The 20,036-nt window shown below is 43.1% G+C and overlaps 1 protein-coding gene across 1 annotated transcript in view; it reads left to right on the top strand.

The window, feature by feature from the left end:
- LOC311100941 (AT-rich interactive domain-containing protein 4B-like) overlaps positions 1 to 20,036 on the top strand; it is a 241,961-nt gene that overhangs the window by 145,788 nt on the left and 76,137 nt on the right. The window contains exons 10-14 of the mRNA XM_084141917.1: positions 10 to 149; positions 1,053 to 1,125; positions 7,592 to 7,686; positions 8,088 to 8,185; positions 12,697 to 12,934. Of these exons, the coding sequence (XP_083998043.1) occupies positions 10 to 149; positions 1,053 to 1,125; positions 7,592 to 7,686; positions 8,088 to 8,185; positions 12,697 to 12,934 (644 nt within the window). The remainder of the gene's footprint in view (positions 1 to 9; positions 150 to 1,052; positions 1,126 to 7,591; positions 7,687 to 8,087; positions 8,186 to 12,696; positions 12,935 to 20,036) is intronic.

Here is a 20,036-nt window from a genome sequence, read left to right as displayed (position 1 = left end):
GTGTGTCAGCGCTGGATGCGTCTCTGGAGTTTGTGCATCAGGCAGCGGTGCCCAGCTCCTGGAGGACAGAGGTGAAGGACGAGAGTTCCAGCAGTGAGGAAGATGACAATGAGGAAGAACAGGAGGAAGACGCCAGCGAAGAGGAGGAGGTATTCATGATCACATCATTCACTCTTTATCCTGCTGGCTAATAATTCACGCTGACGAAGGCTGTCGCCGAAACGCATCAGTTTGTATTGACCTCTGCTGCTTAAAGACATGAACATTTAACGACATTAACATTAAAAGACGTGAACATTAAAAGACGTGAACATTAAAAGACATGAACATTAAAAGACGTGAACATTAAAAGACGTGAACATTAAAAGACGTGAACATTAAAAGATGTGAACATTAAAAGACGTGAACATTAAAAGACGTGAACATTAAAAGACGTGTACATTAAAAGACGTGAACATTAAAAGACGTGAACATTAAAAGATGTGAACATTAAAAGACGTGAACATTAAAAGATGTGAACATTAAAATACGTGTAAATAGTTTTTCTGCTGATGAGTACAGGAGGAGGCACAGGAGGAAATCCGGGTTTTGACAACAATAAAGGGGTCTCCCATGGTTCAATTCTAGGACCCTTTCTTTTCACACAGTATATACATTATATTGGAAGGAATTTTAATCAGTCAAACATTTAAAAAAAATTCCGGGGCATGAATGTGACACACCCTTTTCAGGTTGGCAAGTAGCCTCGAGGTTAGAGCGTTGGGGCCAGTAAGGTCGCTGGTTCAAATACCGGAGCCGACAAGGTGAAAAATCTGTCGCTGTGCCCTTGAGCAAGGCACTTAACCGTAATTGCTCCAGGGGTGCTGTTCAATGGTGACCCCGGCCGTGAAGCCACTCCCTGCGGATGTCTCGGGGAGTTGGGATATACAAAAAACACATTTTCATTAACACTGTGTGTAACAGGAATATATAAGCACCCCCCAAATTATAATAATATTATTATTATAGGAGCCAAGCTCATCTGTGTTGTAATTTCCTGTTCCTGTGTGCAGGAGGAAGTGGAACCGTTCCCTGAGGAGAGAGAGAACTTCCTGCAGCAGCTGTACAAGTTCATGGAGGATAGAGGTGAGACACACAGCTTAAGATCAATTCCAACTCCTGTTTTTATATTTTGTATATTTAACCCTTATTTAACTAGGCAAGTCAGTTAAGAACCAATTCTTATTTACAATGACGGCCAAACCCGGACGGCGTTGGGCCTATGGGACTCCGGCCGGATTGTGATACAGCCTGGAATCGAACCAGGGTCTGTAGTGACGTTTGATCCGCCCATCTAGACTGAAAGAGATAACTGCCTCCCATGAGGTTGAATGTGTTTATAAGTGTTGCATGGTATACTGAAACTTCACAACTTTATTGATACTAGAACATGAAAAACTGTTATGTATTAGAATTTGTTACTTTCGGTACTTCTGTTAAATGTGTCTCACGTCATATACGGATTGAGAGGATCGAGTCTGTCTAGTAATTTGTCTGAATCTCCTCAAGGGGGCAGTAGTGAGCTAGCCAGACTACTTGTCTCCTCAAGGGGGCAGTAGTGAGCTAACCAGGCTACTTGTCTCCTCAAGGGGGCAGTAGTGAGCTAACCAGGCTACTTGTCTCCTCAAGGGGGCAGTAGTAAGCTAACCAGGCTACTTGTCTCCTCAAGGGGGCAGTAGTGAGCTAACCAGGCTACTTGTCTCCTCAAGGGGGCAGTAGTGAGCTAACCAGGCTACTTGTCTCCTCAAGGGGGCAGTAGTGAGCTAACCAGGCTACTTGTCTCCTCAAGGGGGCAGTAGTAAGCTAACCAGGCTACTTACACTTACAGCTGACACAGCACAAGCCACTTTGGAGAAGCGGAGGGGAGAAAATGCCGTCAGCTTCTTCTAACGAAAACATCATACCTCCACACCCGCAGCTTGTTGACAAAACTGGCTGCAGAAGCAAACTATGGGAATACTTTGCTTACAGAGCAGATGATGAGGGCCAGCCTACCAAAACAACTAAGCAAAAGGTGTTGCAAAGCAGAGGAAGGAAGATTTAGTTCCAAAACAACATAAATAACTATTTTACACATGACATTTGCATTGTAATGTTATTCTACTAGCAACTACATTTGAATATTTTTTTGTGACAATGACATTAACATACAATACCGTTCAAAAGTTTGGGGTCACTTAGAAATGTCCTTGTTTTCGAAAGAAAATCAATTTTGTTGTCCATTAAAATAACATCAAATTGATCAGAAATACAGTGTAGACATTGTTAATGTTGTAAATGGCTATTGTAGCTGGAAACGGCTGATTTTTTATGGAATATCTACATAGGCGTACAGAGGCCCATTATCAGCAACCATCAGTCATGTGTTCCAATGGCACGTTGTGTTTGCTAATCCAAGTGTATCATTTTAAAAGGCTAAGTGATCATTAGAAACCCTTTTGCAATTATGTTAGCACAGCTGAAAACTGTTGTGCTGATTAAAGAAGCAATAAAACTGGCCTTCTTGAGACTAGTTGAGTATCTGGAGCATCAGCAATTGTGGGTTCGATTACAGGCTCAAAATGGCCAGAAACAAATAACTTTCTTCTGAAACTCGTCAGTCTATTCTTGTTCTGAGAAATGAAGGCTATTCCATGCGAGAAATTACCAAGAAACTGAAGATCTCGTACAACGCTGTGTACTACTCCCTTCACAGAACACCGCAAACTGGCTCTAACCAGAATAGAAAGAGGAGTGGGAGGCCCCGGTGCACAACTGAGCAAGAGGACAAATACATTAGAGTGTCTAGTTTGAGAAACAGACACCTCACAGGTCCTCAACTGGCAGCTTCATTAAATAGTACTCGCAAAACACCAGTCTAAACGTCAACAGTGAAGAGGCGACTCCGGGATGCTGACCTTCTAGGCAGAGTTGCAAAGAAAAAGCCATATCTCAGACTGGCCAATAAAAAGAAAAGATGAAGATGGGCAAAAGAACACAGACCCTGGACTTTTCCCACTCCTCTTTCTATTCTGGTTAGAGCAAGTTCTTTGTTTATGGCCATTTTGATCCTGTAATCGAACCCACAATTGCTGATGCTCCAGATACTCAACTAATAATAATAATAATAATATGCCATTTAGCAGACACTTTTATCCAAAGCGACTTACATTCATGCGTGCATACATTTTTGTGTATGGGTGGTCCCGGGGATCGAACCCACTACCCTGGCATTACAAGCGCCGTGCTCTACCAGCTGAGCTACAGAGGACCACCTCTCTAGTCTCTAGAAGGCCAGTTTTATTGCTTCTTTAATTACATTTACATTTTAGTCATTTACATTTACATTTACGTCATTTAGCAGACGCTCTTATCCAGAGCGACTTACAAATTGGTGCATTCACCCTATAGCCAGTGGGATAACCACTTTACAATTGATTTTTTTATTTTTTATTTATTTTTTATTTTTTATATATAATTTTTTTTTTTTGGGGGGGGGGGGGGGGTAGAAGGATTACTTTATCCTATCCCAGGTATTCCTTAAAGAGGTGGGGTTTCAAATGTCTCCGGAAGGTGGTGAGTGACTCCGCTGTCCTGGCGTCGTGAGGGAGCTTGTTCCACCACTGGGGTGCCAGAGCAGCGAACAGTTTTGACTGGGCTGAGCGGGAACTATGCTTCCGCAGAGGAAGGGGAGCCAGCAGGCCAGAGGTGGATGAACGCAATGCCCTCGTTTGGGTGTAGGGACTGATCAGAGCCTGAAGGTACGGAGGTGCCGTTCCCCTCACAGCACCATAGGCAAGCACCATGGTCTTGTAGCAGATGCGAGCTTCAACTGGAAGCCAGTGGAGTGTGCGGAGGAGCGGGGTGACGTGAGAGAACTTGGGAAGGTTGAACACCAGACGGGCTGTGGCATTCTGGATGAGTTGTAGGGGTTTAATGGCACAGGCAGGGAGCCCAGCCAACAGCGAGTTGCAGTAATCCAGACGGGAGATGACAAGTGCCTGGATTAGGACCTGTGCCGCTTCCTGTGTAAGGCAGGGTCGTACTCTCCGAATGTTGTAGAGCATGAACCTACAGGATCGGGTCACCACCTTGATGTTAGCGGAGAACGACAGGGTGTTGTCCAGGGTCACGCCAAGGCTCTTCGCACTCTGGGAGGAGGACACAACGGAGTTGTCAACCGTGATGGCGAGATCATGGAACGGGCAGTCCTTCCCCGGGAGGAAGAGCAGCTCTGTCTTGCCAAGGTTCAGCTTGAGGTGGTGATCCGTCATCCATACTGATATGTCTGCCAGACATGCAGAGATGCGATTCGCCACCTGGTTATCAGAAGGGGGAAAGGAGAAGATTAGTTGTGTATCGTCAGCGTAGCAATGATAGGAGAGGCCATGTGAGGATATGACAGAGCCAAGTGACTTGGTGTATAGCGAGAACAGGAGAGGGCCTAGAACTGAGCCCTGGGGGACACCAGTGGTGAGAGCACGTGGTGCGGAGACAGCTTCTCGCCACGCCACTTGGTAGGAGCGACCGGTCAGGTAGGACGCAATCCAAGGGGGATTCAGCAGGGAGGAGAAGCAGACGCTCTTATCCAGAGCGACTTACAGGAGCAATTAGGTTTAAGTGCCTTGCTCAAGGGCACATCGACATATTTTTCACCTAGTTGGCTCGGGGATTAGAACCAGTGACCTTTCGGTTACTGGCACAACACTCTTAACCACTAAGCTACCTGCCGCCCCAGACACAACAGTTTTCAGATGTGCTAACATAATTGCAAAAGGGTTTTCTAATGATCTATTACCCTTTTTAAAATGATAAACTTGGATTAGCAAACACAACGCGCCATTGGAACACAGGACTGATGGTTGCTGATAATGTGCCTCTGTACGCCTATGTAAAAGTAATCCATCTACCACCCCCTCCACACCACCCCACCAAAAAATTTATAATATATATATAATGATAATGAAATCAAAAAAAATACTCTAAAAATTTAAAAATTAGAAAAATATAAATTGTAAAGTGGTTGTCCCACTGGCTATCATAAGGTGAATGCACCAATTTGTAAGTCGCTCTGGATAAGAGCGTCTGCTAAATGACGTAAATGTAAATGTAGATATTCCATTAAAAATCAGCCGATTCCAGCTACAATAGCCATTTACAACATGAACAATGTCTACACTGTATTTCTGATCAATTTGATGTTATTTAAATGGACAACAAAATTGATTTTCTTTCGAAAACAAGGAAATGTCTAAGTGACCCCACATTTTTGAACGGTAGTGTTTATTCAGCATGACATTCATGAGAGCATTAGAATATGATTACAAACCCAAAAGTAATGTGAAATGCACTCATAACTGACAGCAATATACACTGCTCAAAAAAATAAAGGGAACACTTAAATAACACAATGTAACTCCAAGTCAATCACACTTCTGTGAAATCAAACTGTCCACTTAGGAAGCAACACTGATTGACAATACATTTCACATGCTGTTGTGCAAATGGAATAGACAACAGGTGGAAATGATAGGCAATTAGCAAGACACCCCCAATAAAGGACTGGTTTTGCAGTTGGTGACCACAGACCACTTCTCAGTTCCTATGCTTCCTGGCTGATGTTTTGGTCACTTTTGAATGCTGGCGGTGCTTTCACTCTAGTGGTAGCATGAGACGGAGTCTACAACCCACACAAGTGGCTCAGGTAGTGCAGCTCATCCAGGATGGCACATCAATGCGAGCTGTGGCAAGAAGGTTTGCTGTGTCTGTCAGCGTAGTGTCCAGAGCATGGAGGCGCTACCAGGAGACAGGCCAGTACATCAGGAGACGTGGAGGAGGCCGTAGGAGGGCAACAACCCAGCAGCAGGACCGCTACCTCCGCCTTTGTGCAAGGAGGAGCAGGGGGAGCACTGCCAGAGCCCTGCAAAATGACCTCCAGCAGGTCACAAATGTGCATGTGTCTGCTCAAACGGTCAGAAACAGACTCCATGAGGGTGGTATGAGGGCCCGACGTCCACAGGTGGGGGTTGTGCTTACAGCCCAACACCGTGCAGGACGTTTGGCATTTGCCAGAGAACACCTTGATTGGCAAATTCGCCACTGGCGCACTGTGCCCTTCACAGATGAAAGCAGGTTCACACTGAGCACGTGACAGACGTGACAGAGTCTTGAGACGCCGTGGAGAACATTCTGCTGCCTGCAACATCCTCCAGCATGACCGGTTTGGCGGTGGGTCAGTCATGGTGTGGGGTGGCATTTCTTTGGGGGGCCGCACAGCCCTCCATGTGCTCGCCAGAGGTAGCCTGACTGCCATTAGGTAACGAGATGAGATCCTCAGACCCCTTGTGAGACCATATGCTGGTGCGGTTGGCCCTGGGTTCCTCCTAATGCAAGACAATGCTAGACCTCATGTGGCTGGAGTGTGTCAGCAGTTCCTGCAAGAGGAAGGCATTGATGCTATGGACTGGCCCGCCCGTTCCCCAGACCTGAATCCAATTGAGCACATCTGGGACATCATGTCTCGCTCCATCCACCAACGCCACGTTGCACCACAGACTGTCCAGGAGTTGGCGGATGCTTTAGTCCAGGTCTGGGAGGAGATCCCTCAGGAGACCATCCGCCACCTCATCAGGAGCATGCCCAGGCGTTGTAGGGAGGTCATACAGGCACGTGGAGGCCACACACACGACTGAGCCTCATTTTGACTTGTTTTAAGGACATTACATCAAAGTTGGATCAGCCTGTAGTGTGGTTTTCCACTTTAATTTTGAGGGTGACTCCAAATCCAGACCTCCATGGGTTGATACATTTGATTTCCATTGATATTTTTTGTGTGATTTTGTTGTCAGCACATTCAACTATGTAAAGAAAAAAGTATTTAATAAGATTATTTCATTCATTCAGATCTAGGATGTGTTATTTTAGTGTTCCCTTTATTTTTTTGAGCAGTGTATTTAAACTACTTCAATTTTGTCTGGGCTTGCTAACACTAGCCAGCCAGCAGCCCTGGGTGGAGCATTGCACCCTGGGAGTTGAAATGCACTCTGGGAATCGTAGTATGCTGTATAAAATCCATTGTATTTAAATTAGACTATTGCAATGTAGAAGCTTCAGAAATTAGCTTCAGTGTTTTTATGTCGTTTTGAAACTAAGCTATTCATTTAATAGATTAAATTATTTAACTGTAATGAGTAATGAGTTATTCAACATGGGGTTTTATTTCTTTTAAGAATATAGAATATAGAAAAGAAGATTTTCTATTTGTTATTTTAGTTCTACCAGTTATCAACATATTGTTCAATGTAAAAAAAATTAAAATATAAAAATAAAAGCCCAGTGACTATTCTGTGACTTTAGGTAATATGCTTTATTTTTTTTGTTGTGGTATCGTTTCGGTATTGAGTATCGTTTCGTGATACTAAATCTGGTATCGGTATTGAAGTCAAAATTCTGGTATCGCGACAACACTAGTTTGAGTGGAACGTTTTGAAGGAAACTTTATGTACCTGGCACCTGAAAGTAGCTTCTGAACCTGTTTTTAATCTAACCATTTACGTTGTTTATCCTCTGGTAGGAACCCCCATCAACAAGAAACCGGTGCTGGGCTACAGGAACCTGGACCTCTTCAAGCTCTACAGACTGGTGCAGAAACGGGGAGGCTTCCATGATGTGTGTTCCCAGCTCCACTGATCATAATACAGCTCAAACCGTTTCAGAAACGGGGAGGCTTCCATGATGTGTACCCAGCTCCACTGATCATAATACAGCTCAAACCGTTTCAGAAACGGGGAGGCTTCCATGATGTGTGTTCCCAGCTCCACTGATCATAATACAGCTCAAACCGTTTCAGAAACGGGGAGGCTTCCATGATGTGTACCCAGCTCCACTGATCATAATACAGCTCAAACCGTTTCAGAAACGGGGAGGCTTCCATGATGTGTGTTCCCAGCTCCACTGATCATAATACAGCTCAAACCGTTTTGTAGATTTCACCATCCTTTGTCCTTGATGAATGTTCTAATGTGACATATTGGCTCTCTACTGTCTCTCTTTCACTGCGTTCTGAGCAGATTGAGAGCGGGTCCGTATGGAAGAATGTCTACCAGGCTCTGGGAATCCCTGTGCTCAACTCTGCCGCCGGCTACAACGTCAAATGTGCTTACCGCAAGTACGTATTGCCACGCCAACCCTATTCATATTACAGCTGCATCTTCTAGGACAGTGGGGTCTGAAATTATTGACACCCCCTTGATAAAGATTGGGTAAACAAGACTGTATAAAATCAATAATTAAAATACTGCGCTATAGTGTATGCTTAAAAAAGTAAAGTATATTTTATACTAATCCAATTGCTCAGAGAAAGAGATTTGAACAAGTAATAAAAACAATTCTCCAGAAGATAGGTGTCAAAATTATTGGCACCCCTGTTTTCAATACCTCACCTTGAGAGGATAATGGTACTGAGCCGTTTTCTAAAAATATAACATTTTATGAAATTCTGGTTATTGACTATATAAATACAGCTGCCACTGAAATGAAAACATTGGGACACAGTTTATCACAGCGCTTTAATAGGTAGGTTCATACATCAGGCATAGTGGAATTGGTGTTGATTGATGTGTTGTTTATTGATGTTTGTCGTCTTTGTAAATCCTTTATTGACTTAAGTTTATATATAAAAATATATATATATATATATATATATATATATAATACTTATGTAAATGTGATATTTCAGTTTTCTATTCTTTATAAATTAGCAAACATTTCAAAAAACCTGTTTTTGCTTTGTCATTATGGGGTATTGTGTGTAGATTGATTAGGGGAATAAGGCTGTAACGCAACAAACATTTGGAAAAAGTCAAGGGGTCTGAATAATTTCCAAATGCACTGTGTTGAATATTCTAAACTTGATTAAATAGTTTTTTCCCCCTCATAAATCTACACACAATACCCCATAATGACAAAGCAAAAATTGGTTTTTAGAAATTAAAAAAACAGATATCAAATTTACATAAGTATTCAGACCCTTTACTCAGTACATTGTTGAAGCACCTTTGGCAGCGATTACAGCCTTGAATATTGTTGTTTTAAATACATTTGCAAAAATAAATAAAAACCTGTTGTTGCTTTGTCATCATTGTGTAGATTGCTGAGAATTTGTTAATCAATTTTAAAGTAAGGCTGTAACGTAACAAAATGTGGAGAAGGGGTCTGAATACTTTCCGAATGCATTGTGTGTGTATATACAGTTGAAGTCGGAAGTTTACATACACCTTAGCCAAATACAGTTAAACTCAGTTTTTCACAATTCCTGACATTTAATCCTAGTAAAAATTCCCTGTCTTTAGGATCACCACTTTATTTTAAGAATGTGAAATGTCAGAATAATAGTAGAGAGAATGATTTATTTCAGCTTTTATTTCTTTCATCACATTCCCAGTGGGTCAGAAGTTTACATACATTCAATTAGTATTTGGTAGCATTGCCTTTAAATTGTTTAACTTGGGTCAAACGTTTCGGGTAGCCTTCCACAAGCTTCCCACAATAAGTTGGGTGAATTTTGGCCCATTCCTCCTGACAGAGCTGGTGTAACTGAGTCAGGTTTGTAGGCCTCCTTGCTCGCACACACGATTTCAGTTCTGCCCACAAAGTTTCTATAGGATTGAGGTCAGGGCTTTGTGATGGCCACTCCAATACCTTGACTTTGTTGTCCTTAAGCCATTTTGCCACAACTTTGGAAGTATGCTCGGGGTCATTGTCCATTTGGAAGACCCATTTGCGACCAAGCTTTAACTTCCTGACTGATGTCTTGAGATGTTACTTCAATATATCCACATAATTTTCCTTCCTCATGATGCCATCTATTTTGTGAAGTGCACCAGTCCCTCCTGCAGCAAAGCACCCCCACAGCATGATGCTGCCTCCTCCGTGCTTCACGGTTTGGATGGTGTTCTTCGGCTGGCAAGCTCCCCCTTTTTCCTCCAAACATAACGATGGTCATTATGGCCAAACAGTTCTATTTTTGTTTCATCAGACCAGAGGACATTTCTCCAAAAAGTACGATATTTGTCCCCATGTGCAGTTGCAAACCGCAGTCTGGCTTTTCTATGGCGGTTTTGGAGCAGTGGCTTCTTCATTGCTGAGCGGCCTTTCAGGTTATGTCGATATAGGACTCGTTTTACTGTGTATATAGATACTTTTGTACCTGTTTCCTCCAGCATCTTTACAAGTTCCTTTGCTGTTGTTCTGGGATTGATTTTCACTTTTCGCACCAAAGTACGTTCGTCTCTAGGAGACAGAACGCATCTCCTTCCTGAGCGGTATATAATATAATATGTAATAATATAATCATATAATAATAATAATATGCCATTTAGCAGACGCTTTTATCCAAAGCGACTTAGTCATGCGTGCCTACATTTTTGTGTATGGGTGGTCCCGGGGATCGAACCCACTACGTTGGCGTTACAAGCGCTGTGCTCTACCAGCTGAGCTACAGAGGACCACTTTGTTGTCCTTAAGCCATTTTGCCACAACTTTGGAAGTATGCTTGGGGCCATTGTCCATTTGGAAGATCCATTTACGACCAAGTTTTATCTTCCTGACTGATGTCTTGAGATGTTGCTTCAATATATCCACATAATTTCCCTTCCTCATGATACAATCTATTTTGTGAAGTGCACCAGTCCCTCCTGCAGCAAAGCACCCCCACAGCATGATGCTTCCACCCCTGTTCTTCACGGTTGGGATGGTGTTCTTTGGCTTGCAAGCAACCCCCTTTTTCCTCCAAAAAGTACGATCTTTGTCCCCATGTGCAGTTGCAAACCGCAGTCTGGCTTCTTTTGGCGGTTTTGGAGCAGTGGCTTCTTCATTGCTGAGCGGCCTTTCAGGTTATGTCGATATAGGACTCGTTTTACTGTGGATATAGATACTTTTGTACCTGTTTCCTCCAGCATCTTCACAAGGTCCTTTGCTGTTGTTCTGCGATAGATTTGCACTTTTCGCCCCAAAGTACATTAATCTCTAGAAGACAGAACGTGTGTCCTTCCTGAGCGGTATGACGGATGCGTGGTCCCATGGTGTTTATACTTGCATACTATTGATTGTACAGATGAACGTGGTACCTTCAGGCGTTTGGAAATTGCTCCCAAGGATGAACCAGACTTGTGGAGGTCTACAAATATTTTTCTGAGGTCTTTGCTGATTTCTTTAGATTTTCCCATGATGTCAAGCAAAGAGGCACGGAGTTTGAAGGTAGGCCTTGAAATACATCCACAGGTACACCTCCAATTGACTCAAATGATGTCAATTAGCCTATCAGAAGCTTCTAAAGCCATGACATAATTTTCTGGAATTTTCCAAACTGTTTAAAGGCACAGTCAACTTAGTGTATGTAAACTTCTGACCCACTGGAATTGTGATACAGTGAATTATAAGTGAAATAATCTGTCTGTAAACAATTGTTGGAAAAATGACTTGTGTCATGCACAAAGTAGATGTCCTAACCGACTTGCCAAAAGTGGTTGAAAAACGAGTTTTAATGACTCCAACTTAAGTGTATGTAAACTTCCAACTTCAACTGTGTATATGTATATATATATATATTGTTTTTATTTTATTTTATTTTTATATATTTTTTTACTTTATTTATACAGGTAGATCAATAAAGGACAAATTGTTATTTACAAAGACGACCTGTCAAACATCAATAAATAACACGTCAATCAACAACAATTCCACTATGCCTGATGTGAACCATCCGTAATAAAGTGCAATGATAAACTGTGTCCCAATGGCTTCAATACAGTGGCAGCTGCATTCATATAGACAATATCGCCATAATCAATAACCAGAATGAATGTTGACTGAATGATTTGTTTTCTGCTATTTAATGAAAGACAGGACCTATTGCTATGAAATAAACATATTTTAAGTCTTGATTTCTTAACTAACTCATCAACATGCTTTTTGAAAGATAACTTTTCGTCCATCCAGATGCCCAGATATTTATAAGTGGGGACACGATCAATGAGGGCACCATCCAATGTACATAAATCATCAGATACATTTTTACGTGATTTGGAAAATAACATGCACTTGGTTGTACCTGCATTAAGTACCTATTTCAGTTCAACAAAGGCAGTAAAGACAGATTGTAGCTCTGACAGGCTCGCTAGGCCGTAGCTCTGACAGGCCAGCTAGGCCGTAGCTCTGACAGGCTCGCTAGGCCGTAGCTCTGACAGGCCAGCTAGGCCGTAGCTCTGACAGGCTCGCTAGGCCGTAGCTCTGACAGGCCAGCTAGGCCGTAGCTCTGACAGGCTCGCTAGGCCGTAGCTCTGACAGGCTCGCTAGGCCGTAGCTCTGACAGGCTCGCTAGGCTGTAGCTCTGACAGGCTCGCTAGGCCGTAGCTCTGACAGGCTCGCTAGGCCGTAGCTCTGACAGGCTCGCTAGGCTGTAGCTCTGACAGGCTCGCTAGGCCATAGCTCTGACAGGCACGCTAGGCCGTAGCTCTGACAGGCCCGCTAGGCCGTAGCTCTGACAGGCCTTTGTGTATTATTATACAGTATCTTTATCAAGGGATCCCATAATTCCAGACCCCACGGTATATGAGTCACAGTTTTGATGTTGACACCTTATTTGTGGTTGTTGATGTGTTGTGTTGGGTTCCTCCTCAGGTACCTTTATGGGTTTGAGGAGTACTGCACCTCCTGCGCCATCACCTTCCGTATGGACCTACCCCTGAAGCAGCCCAAGGCGGAGGGGGAGAGGGAGAGGGGGGAGGCATGGGCTGGGGGAGCCACTACCGTCCCCCTTGTAGCCTCCTCCAGCTGTGGAGAGGAGCAGAAGCAGAACGTCTCTGAGAAACCCTCAGCTGGGTCAGAGACCAGCAGCACTCAGCCTAACATCTACAAGGTCTCTGTCTCGCTCTGTCTGTCTCGCTCTCGCTCTCTCCCCCTTCTCTCACTCTCTCGCTCTCGCTCTCCCCCTTCTCTCACTCTGTCTCGCTCTCGCTCTCCCCCTTCTCTCACTCTGTCTCTCTCTGTCTCGCTCTCTCTGTCTCGCTCTCGCTCTCTCCCCCTTCTCTCACTCTGTCTCTCTCTGTCTCGCTCTCTCTGTCTCGCTCTCGCTCTCTCCCCCTTCTCTCACTCTGTCTCTCTCTGTCTCGCTCTCTCTGTCTCGCTCTCGCTCTCTCCCCCTTCTCTCACTCTGTCTCTCTCTCTCTCTCCCCCTTCTCTCACTCTGTCTCTCTCTGTCTCGCTCTCTCTGTCTCGCTCTCTCTGTCTCGCTCTCTCTCTCTCCCCCTTCTCTCTCTCTGTCTCGCTCTCGCTCTCCCCCTTCTCTCTCTCTGTCTCGCTCTCTCTCTCCCCCTTCTCTCTCTCTGTCTCGCTCTCTCTCTCCCCCTTCTCTCTCTCTGTCTCGCTCTCGCTCTCCCCCTTCTCTCTCTCTGTCTCGCTCTCTCTCTCCCCCTTCTCTCTCCCTCTCTCGCTCTCTCTCTCTCCCCCTTCTCTCACTCTGTCTCGCTCTCTCTCTCTCCCCCTTCTCTCACTCTGTCTCTCTCTGTCTCGCTCTCTCTCTCTCGCTCTCTCTCTCTCCCCCTTCTCTCACTCTGTCTCTCTCTGTCTCGCTCTCTCTCTCTCGCTCTCTCTCTCTCCCCCTTCTCTCACTCTGTCTCTCTCTGTCTCGCTCTCTCTCTCTCGCTCTCTCTCTCTCCCCCTTCTCTCACTCTGTCTCTCTCTGTCTCGCTCTCTCTGTCTCGCTCTCTCTCTCTCCCCCTTCTCTCACTCTGTCTCTCTCTGTCTCAATTCAATTCAAAGGGCTTTATTGGCATGGGAAACATTTACATTGGCAAAGCAAGTGAAATAGATAATAAACAAAAGTAAAATAAATTATCAGAAATGAATAGAAACCATCACAGAAATTTCAAAAGAATAGAGACTAATCAAATAATAATTGGCTATACACTGAGTGTACAAAACATTAGGAACACCTGCTCTTTCCATGACAGACTGACAAGGTGAATCCAGGTGAAAGCTCTGATCCCTTATTGATGTCACTTGTTAAATCCACTTCAATCAGTGTAGATGAAGGGGAGGAGACATGTTAAATATAGATTTTTTTTTAAAGCGTCGACAATTGAGACATGGATTGTGTATGTGTGCCATTCAGAGGGTGAATGGGCAAGACAAAAGACTTCAGTGCCTTTGAACGGGGTATGGTAGTAGGTGACAGGCACACCGGTTTGAGTGTGTCAACAACTACAACGCTGCTGGGTTTTTCACGCTCAAGCAGTTTCCCCTGTGTATCAAGAATTGGGTTTGATGGTATTTCCTGGTGTGTTTCTTCTGCAGGTTTGGTTTTTTCCTGGATAGTTTTTAGTAGTAATTTTGTCCAAAATCAAGGTTTTAGGTTTGGAATTTTGATTTGGAGTGAGCCAGGGGGGAAAAAAGTTTGCAAGTTTTGTTCTGACTGGAGATGCGCAAATGTCTGCATACTTGATCTGATGAAACTCTAGGGAAGGGCTTGGCCTCTCGTCGAAGAGTGAAGTTATGTGAATTGTACACAACAGTGAAACGGGATACTTCTATGTGAATTAATGAGGCGGCGGAACAGACCTGAATTCAAACTGTTGTTAGTAAATAATTTGAAATTGACAAGTTGAAACATGAAGCCTATAGATAATTAGCAGGCAGCATGTCTTGGTTCGAGGGCAGCGTGGGTTAACTGTCCTGTTGCCTAACAATCCCATTTTGGAACAGTGCGAGCGCTCTGACATCACCTCTGACATCACGCGCATACAGAACTAATGCTGTGGAGACCGTTAGAGATATTCGGAACTCACAGGTCAAAAAGTTAAGTCCATTGTTGACTTTTGAAATTACATGCACGCACTTACACGTGTGCTAAAATAAGGGGTATTTTAGTCAATTGCATTAAGATCAGTGATTTTAGTGTCATGCAAGTCATTTGGGATTAACAAATGACAGTTTGATGATGTATTGGGTTACTGAATCTCTAATAGAGGCCAGTACAGTTTTTTCCAATGGCAAGCTATGCAACACTCATTACCATAACATCAATTCTCATCTCTGAAACCTGCTTATCATTACTGTGATGCACCAATATTTAGGAAATATTACGAAAAAATAAAATGTATACTTTAGTAATTTTGGCTTAATCTGTTAGTGTCTTTCGTTCTTTATCCAGTATGTGACCAACCGCCTCGTTTCGGTCTGATGTAGCAACATTTGAAATCGTGTTTTTTACATTGGATAAAAGTAGAGACTGAGAGCAAAAAAAAAAAAAGTTGATAAACTTGTAACCTCACTTTTGAGAAAATGGCCCTTGAATGTTTTGGTACCTACTGGAGAGCTCTTCTTTGTCTACACCTGTTCAGCATCGGTCACACCCTTTTAAGACTTAGCCCCACCCATCTCGTTAAGGATTCAAATAGAATCTAAGTTTATTTGTCACATGCACAGCATACAGAAGGTGTAAACAGTACAGGGAAGTGGTGACTTGCAGAGTAGCAATATCAAAAACCGAAAGTGTCCAGATACAAATATTGTATAAATATTTTATCATTATTAGATGACGATTACCTGACACACTTGTCTTAATTTATGGGTCATGTGAAGGAAATGCTATAATCACCCATGAAAGTTCAAATGTTCCAGAAGGCATTTCTGCAAAAAACGCATTTTGATAAAAAATAAATGTTTAAGTTCAAATGCCTGTGAATTAGTGACGCGCGACTTACGCTTAGTTTCCTGAAACGAGTCACATGTGTACATAAAAATAACAATAACAAGTAATTATCACAAAAAAACAATATTCAGAAATTATGTATTGCAGTAATGAGAAATTACAAAATAAATGTTAATCATTTAATTTTAAATATATTTTCAGTGTTACGTTTAACTCAGGCCTTTTCATTAGGTGAGCAATGTAATTGTTTTTATTAGAAATTGATTTGTTGACTTTTTAAGACTTCGAAAACTGTTGCGGTAATGAGAATTTTTGCGTTGGTAGATGTGAAAAATGTGGTAAAATGCATAATATCTGATCAATAAACATAACAATAATCATGAAATAGATGAATACCGATCCTAATCTTAGTGATCCAAGAGGAATTACATTTTTTTGTTGTTGTCAAGTGCCAGTTTTGTGAGAATCACCCAGGATATGATGTAGTAAGATGATTGATAAACATGATATGATGAAATAAGATGATTGATAAACAGGATGTGATGTAATAAGATGATTGATTAACAGGATATGATGTAATAAGATTTAACATTCACCCTGATTCACAGTAATACAACGGTGCTACATACAACAGGGTCAAACTATAGAGAACTGAAAATAAAAAGAGAAACTGAAGCCTTTGATGCTACATACAAAAGGGTCAAACTATAGAGAACTGAAAATTAAAAGAGAAACTGAAGCCTTTGTATTTCTTTGTACACTTTATGTATGAAATTGGAACAAAATAATCACCCAGAAATATTATAATGCAAAACTCAAAATTATATTGTCTCAAAAGTTCAGATAAGGACAACAGAAAACACTTTATTTTCACAATAGTCCCAACCCTATGAGTCTAACTAAATCAACCAATAATTGTCTGTTCATACTCCAAGTCCCACTTTACACGCAACTCAGTCCAACAGTAATCCGAGCCGTCAGTGACACGGTGGCAAGACTCAAAGTCATTTAAAATCCAACAAAAAGTCAAACTTCACCAGCCTTAAAGTAAAGAACTATCGGTGTGGCAACAGAAATACCAAGGAAAGAACATTGATCTCACTGTGAGGTATGTGATCCACCAAGGAAAGACCATTGATCTCACTGTGAGGTATGTGATCCACCAAGGAAAGAACATTGATCTCACTGTGAGGTATGTGATCCACCAAGGAAAGAACATTGATCTCACTGTGAGGTATGTGATCCACCAAGGAAAGAGCATTGATCTCACTGTGAGGTATGTGATCCACCAAGGAAAGACCATTGATCTCACTGTGAGGTATGTGATCCACCAAGGAAAGAGCATTGATCTCACTGTGAGGTATGTGATCCACCAAGGAAAGACCATTGATCTCACTGTGAGGTATGTGATCCACCAAGGAAAGAACATTGATCTCACTGTGAGGTATGTGATCCACCAAGGAAAGAACATTGATCTCACTGTGAGGTATGTGATCCACCAAGGAAAGAGCATTGATCTCACTGTGAGGTATGTGATCCACCAAGGAAAGACCATTGATCTCACTGTGAGGTATGTGATCCACCAAGGAAAGAGCATTGATCTCACTGTGAGGTATGTGATCCACCAAGGAAAGACCATTGATCTCACTGTGAGGTATGTGATCCACCAAGGAAAGACCATTGATCTCACTGTGAGGTATGTGATCCACCAAGGAAAGACCATTGATCTCACTGTGAGGTATGTGATCCACCAAGGAAAGACCATTGATCTCACTGTGAGGTATGTGATCCACCAAGGAAAGAGCATTGATCTCACTGTGAGGTATGTGATCCACCAAGGAAAGACCCTTGATCTCACTGTGAGGTATGTGATCCACCAAGGAAAGACCATTGATCTCACTGTGAGGTATGTGATCCACCAAGGAAAGACCATTGATCTCACTGTGAGGTATGTGATCCACCAAGGAAAGACCATTGATCTCACTGTGAGGTATGTGATCCACCAAGGAAAGACCATTGATCTCACTGTGAGGTATGTGATCCACCAAGGAAAGACCATTGATCTCACTGTGAGGTATGTGATCCACCAAGGAAAGACCATTGATCTCACTGTGAGGTATGTGATCCACCAAGGAAAGACCATTGATCTCACTGTGAGGTATGTGATCCACCAAGGAAAGACCATTGATCTCACTGTGAGGTATGTGATCCACCAAGGAAAGAACATTGATCTCACTGTGAGGTATGTGATCCACCAAGGAAAGAGCATTGATCTCACTGTGAGGTATGTGATCCACCAAGGAAAGACCATTGATCTCACTGTGAGGTATGTGATCCACCAAGGAAAGAACATTGATCTCACTGTGAGGTATGTGATCCACCAAGGAAAGAGCATTGATCTCACTGTGAGGTATGTGATCCACCAAGGAAAGACCATTGATCTCACTGTGAGGTATGTGATCCACCAAGGAAAGACCATTGATCTCACTGTGAGGTATGTGATCCACCAAGGAAAGAACATTGATCTCACTGTGAGGTATGTGATCCACCAAGGAAAGAGCATTGATCTCACTGTGAGGTATGTGATCCACCAAGGAAAGACCATTGATCTCACTGTGAGGTATGTGATCCACCAAGGAAAGAACATTGATCTCACTGTGAGGTATGTGATCCACCAAGGAAAGACCATTGATCTCACTGTGAGGTATGTGATCCACCAAGGAAAGACCATTGATCTCACTGTGAGGTATGTGATCCACCAAGGAAAGAACATTGATCTCACTGTGAGGTATGTGATCCACCAAGGAAAGAGCATTGATCTCACTGTGAGGTATGTGATCCACCAAGGAAAGAGCATTGATCTCACTGTGAGGTATGTGATCCACCAAGGAAAGACCATTGATCTCGCTGTGAGGTATGTGATCCACCAAGGAAAGACCATTGATCTCGCTGTGAGGTATGTGATCCACCAAGGAAAGACCATTGATCTCGCTGTGAGGTATGTGATCCACCAAGGAAAGAGCATTGATCTCGCTGTGAGGTATGTGATCCACCAAGGAAAGAGCATTGATCTCGCTGTGAGGTATGTGATCCACCAAGGAAAGAGCATTGATCTCGCTGTGAGGTATGTGATCCACCAAGGAAAGAGCATTGATCTCGCTGTGAGGTATGTGATCCACCAAGGAAAGAGCATTGATCTCACTGTGAGGTATGTGATCCACCAAGGAAAGACCATTGATCTCACTGTGAGGTATGTGATCCACCAAGGAAAGACCATTGATCTCACTGTGAGGTATGTGATCCACCAAGGAAAGACCATTGATCTCACTGTGAGGTATGTGATCCACCAAGGAAAGAGCATTGATCTCACTGTGAGGTATGTGATCCACCAAGGAAAGACCATTGATCTCACTGTGAGGTATGTGATCCACCAAGGAAAGACCATTGATCTCACTGTGAGGTATGTGATCCACCAAGGAAAGAACATTGATCTCACTGTGAGGTATGTGATCCACCAAGGAAAGAGCATTGATCTCACTGTGAGGTATGTGATCCACCAAGGAAAGAACATTGATCTCACTGTGAAGTATGTGATCCACCAAGGAAAGAGCATTGATCTCACTGTGAGGTATGTGATCCACCAAGGAAAGAGCATTGATCTCACTGTGAGGTATGTGATCCACCAAGGAAAGACCATTGATCTCACTGTGAGGTATGTGATCCACCAAGGAAAGACCATTGATCTCACTGTGAGGTATGTGATCCACCAAGGAAAGAACATTGATCTCACTGTGAGGTATGTGATCCACCAAGGAAAGAGCATTGATCTCACTGTGAGGTATGTGATCCACCAAGGAAAGAGCATTGATCTCACTGTGAGGTATGTGATCCACCAAGGAAAGACCATTGATCTCGCTGTGAGGTATGTGATCCACCAAGGAAAGACCATTGATCTCGCTGTGAGGTATGTGATCCACCAAGGAAAGACCATTGATCTCGCTGTGAGGTATGTGATCCACCAAGGAAAGAGCATTGATCTCGCTGTGAGGTATGTGATCCACCAAGGAAAGAGCATTGATCTCGCTGTGAGGTATGTGATCCACCAAGGAAAGAGCATTGATCTCGCTGTGAGGTATGTGATCCACCAAGGAAAGAGCATTGATCTCACTGTGAGGTATGTGATCCACCAAGGAAAGACCATTGATCTCACTGTGAGGTATGTGATCCACCAAGGAAAGACCATTGATCTCACTGTGAGGTATGTGATCCACCAAGGAAAGAGCATTGATCTCACTGTGAGGTATGTGAT

This window comes from Coregonus lavaretus (genome assembly GCF_964263955.1).
Source record: "Coregonus lavaretus genome assembly, chromosome: 25".
NCBI lineage: Eukaryota > Metazoa > Chordata > Actinopteri > Salmoniformes > Salmonidae > Coregonus > Coregonus lavaretus.
Note: the sequence above shows the minus strand (reverse complement) of the source record. Positions and strands in the feature narration are given on the sequence as shown.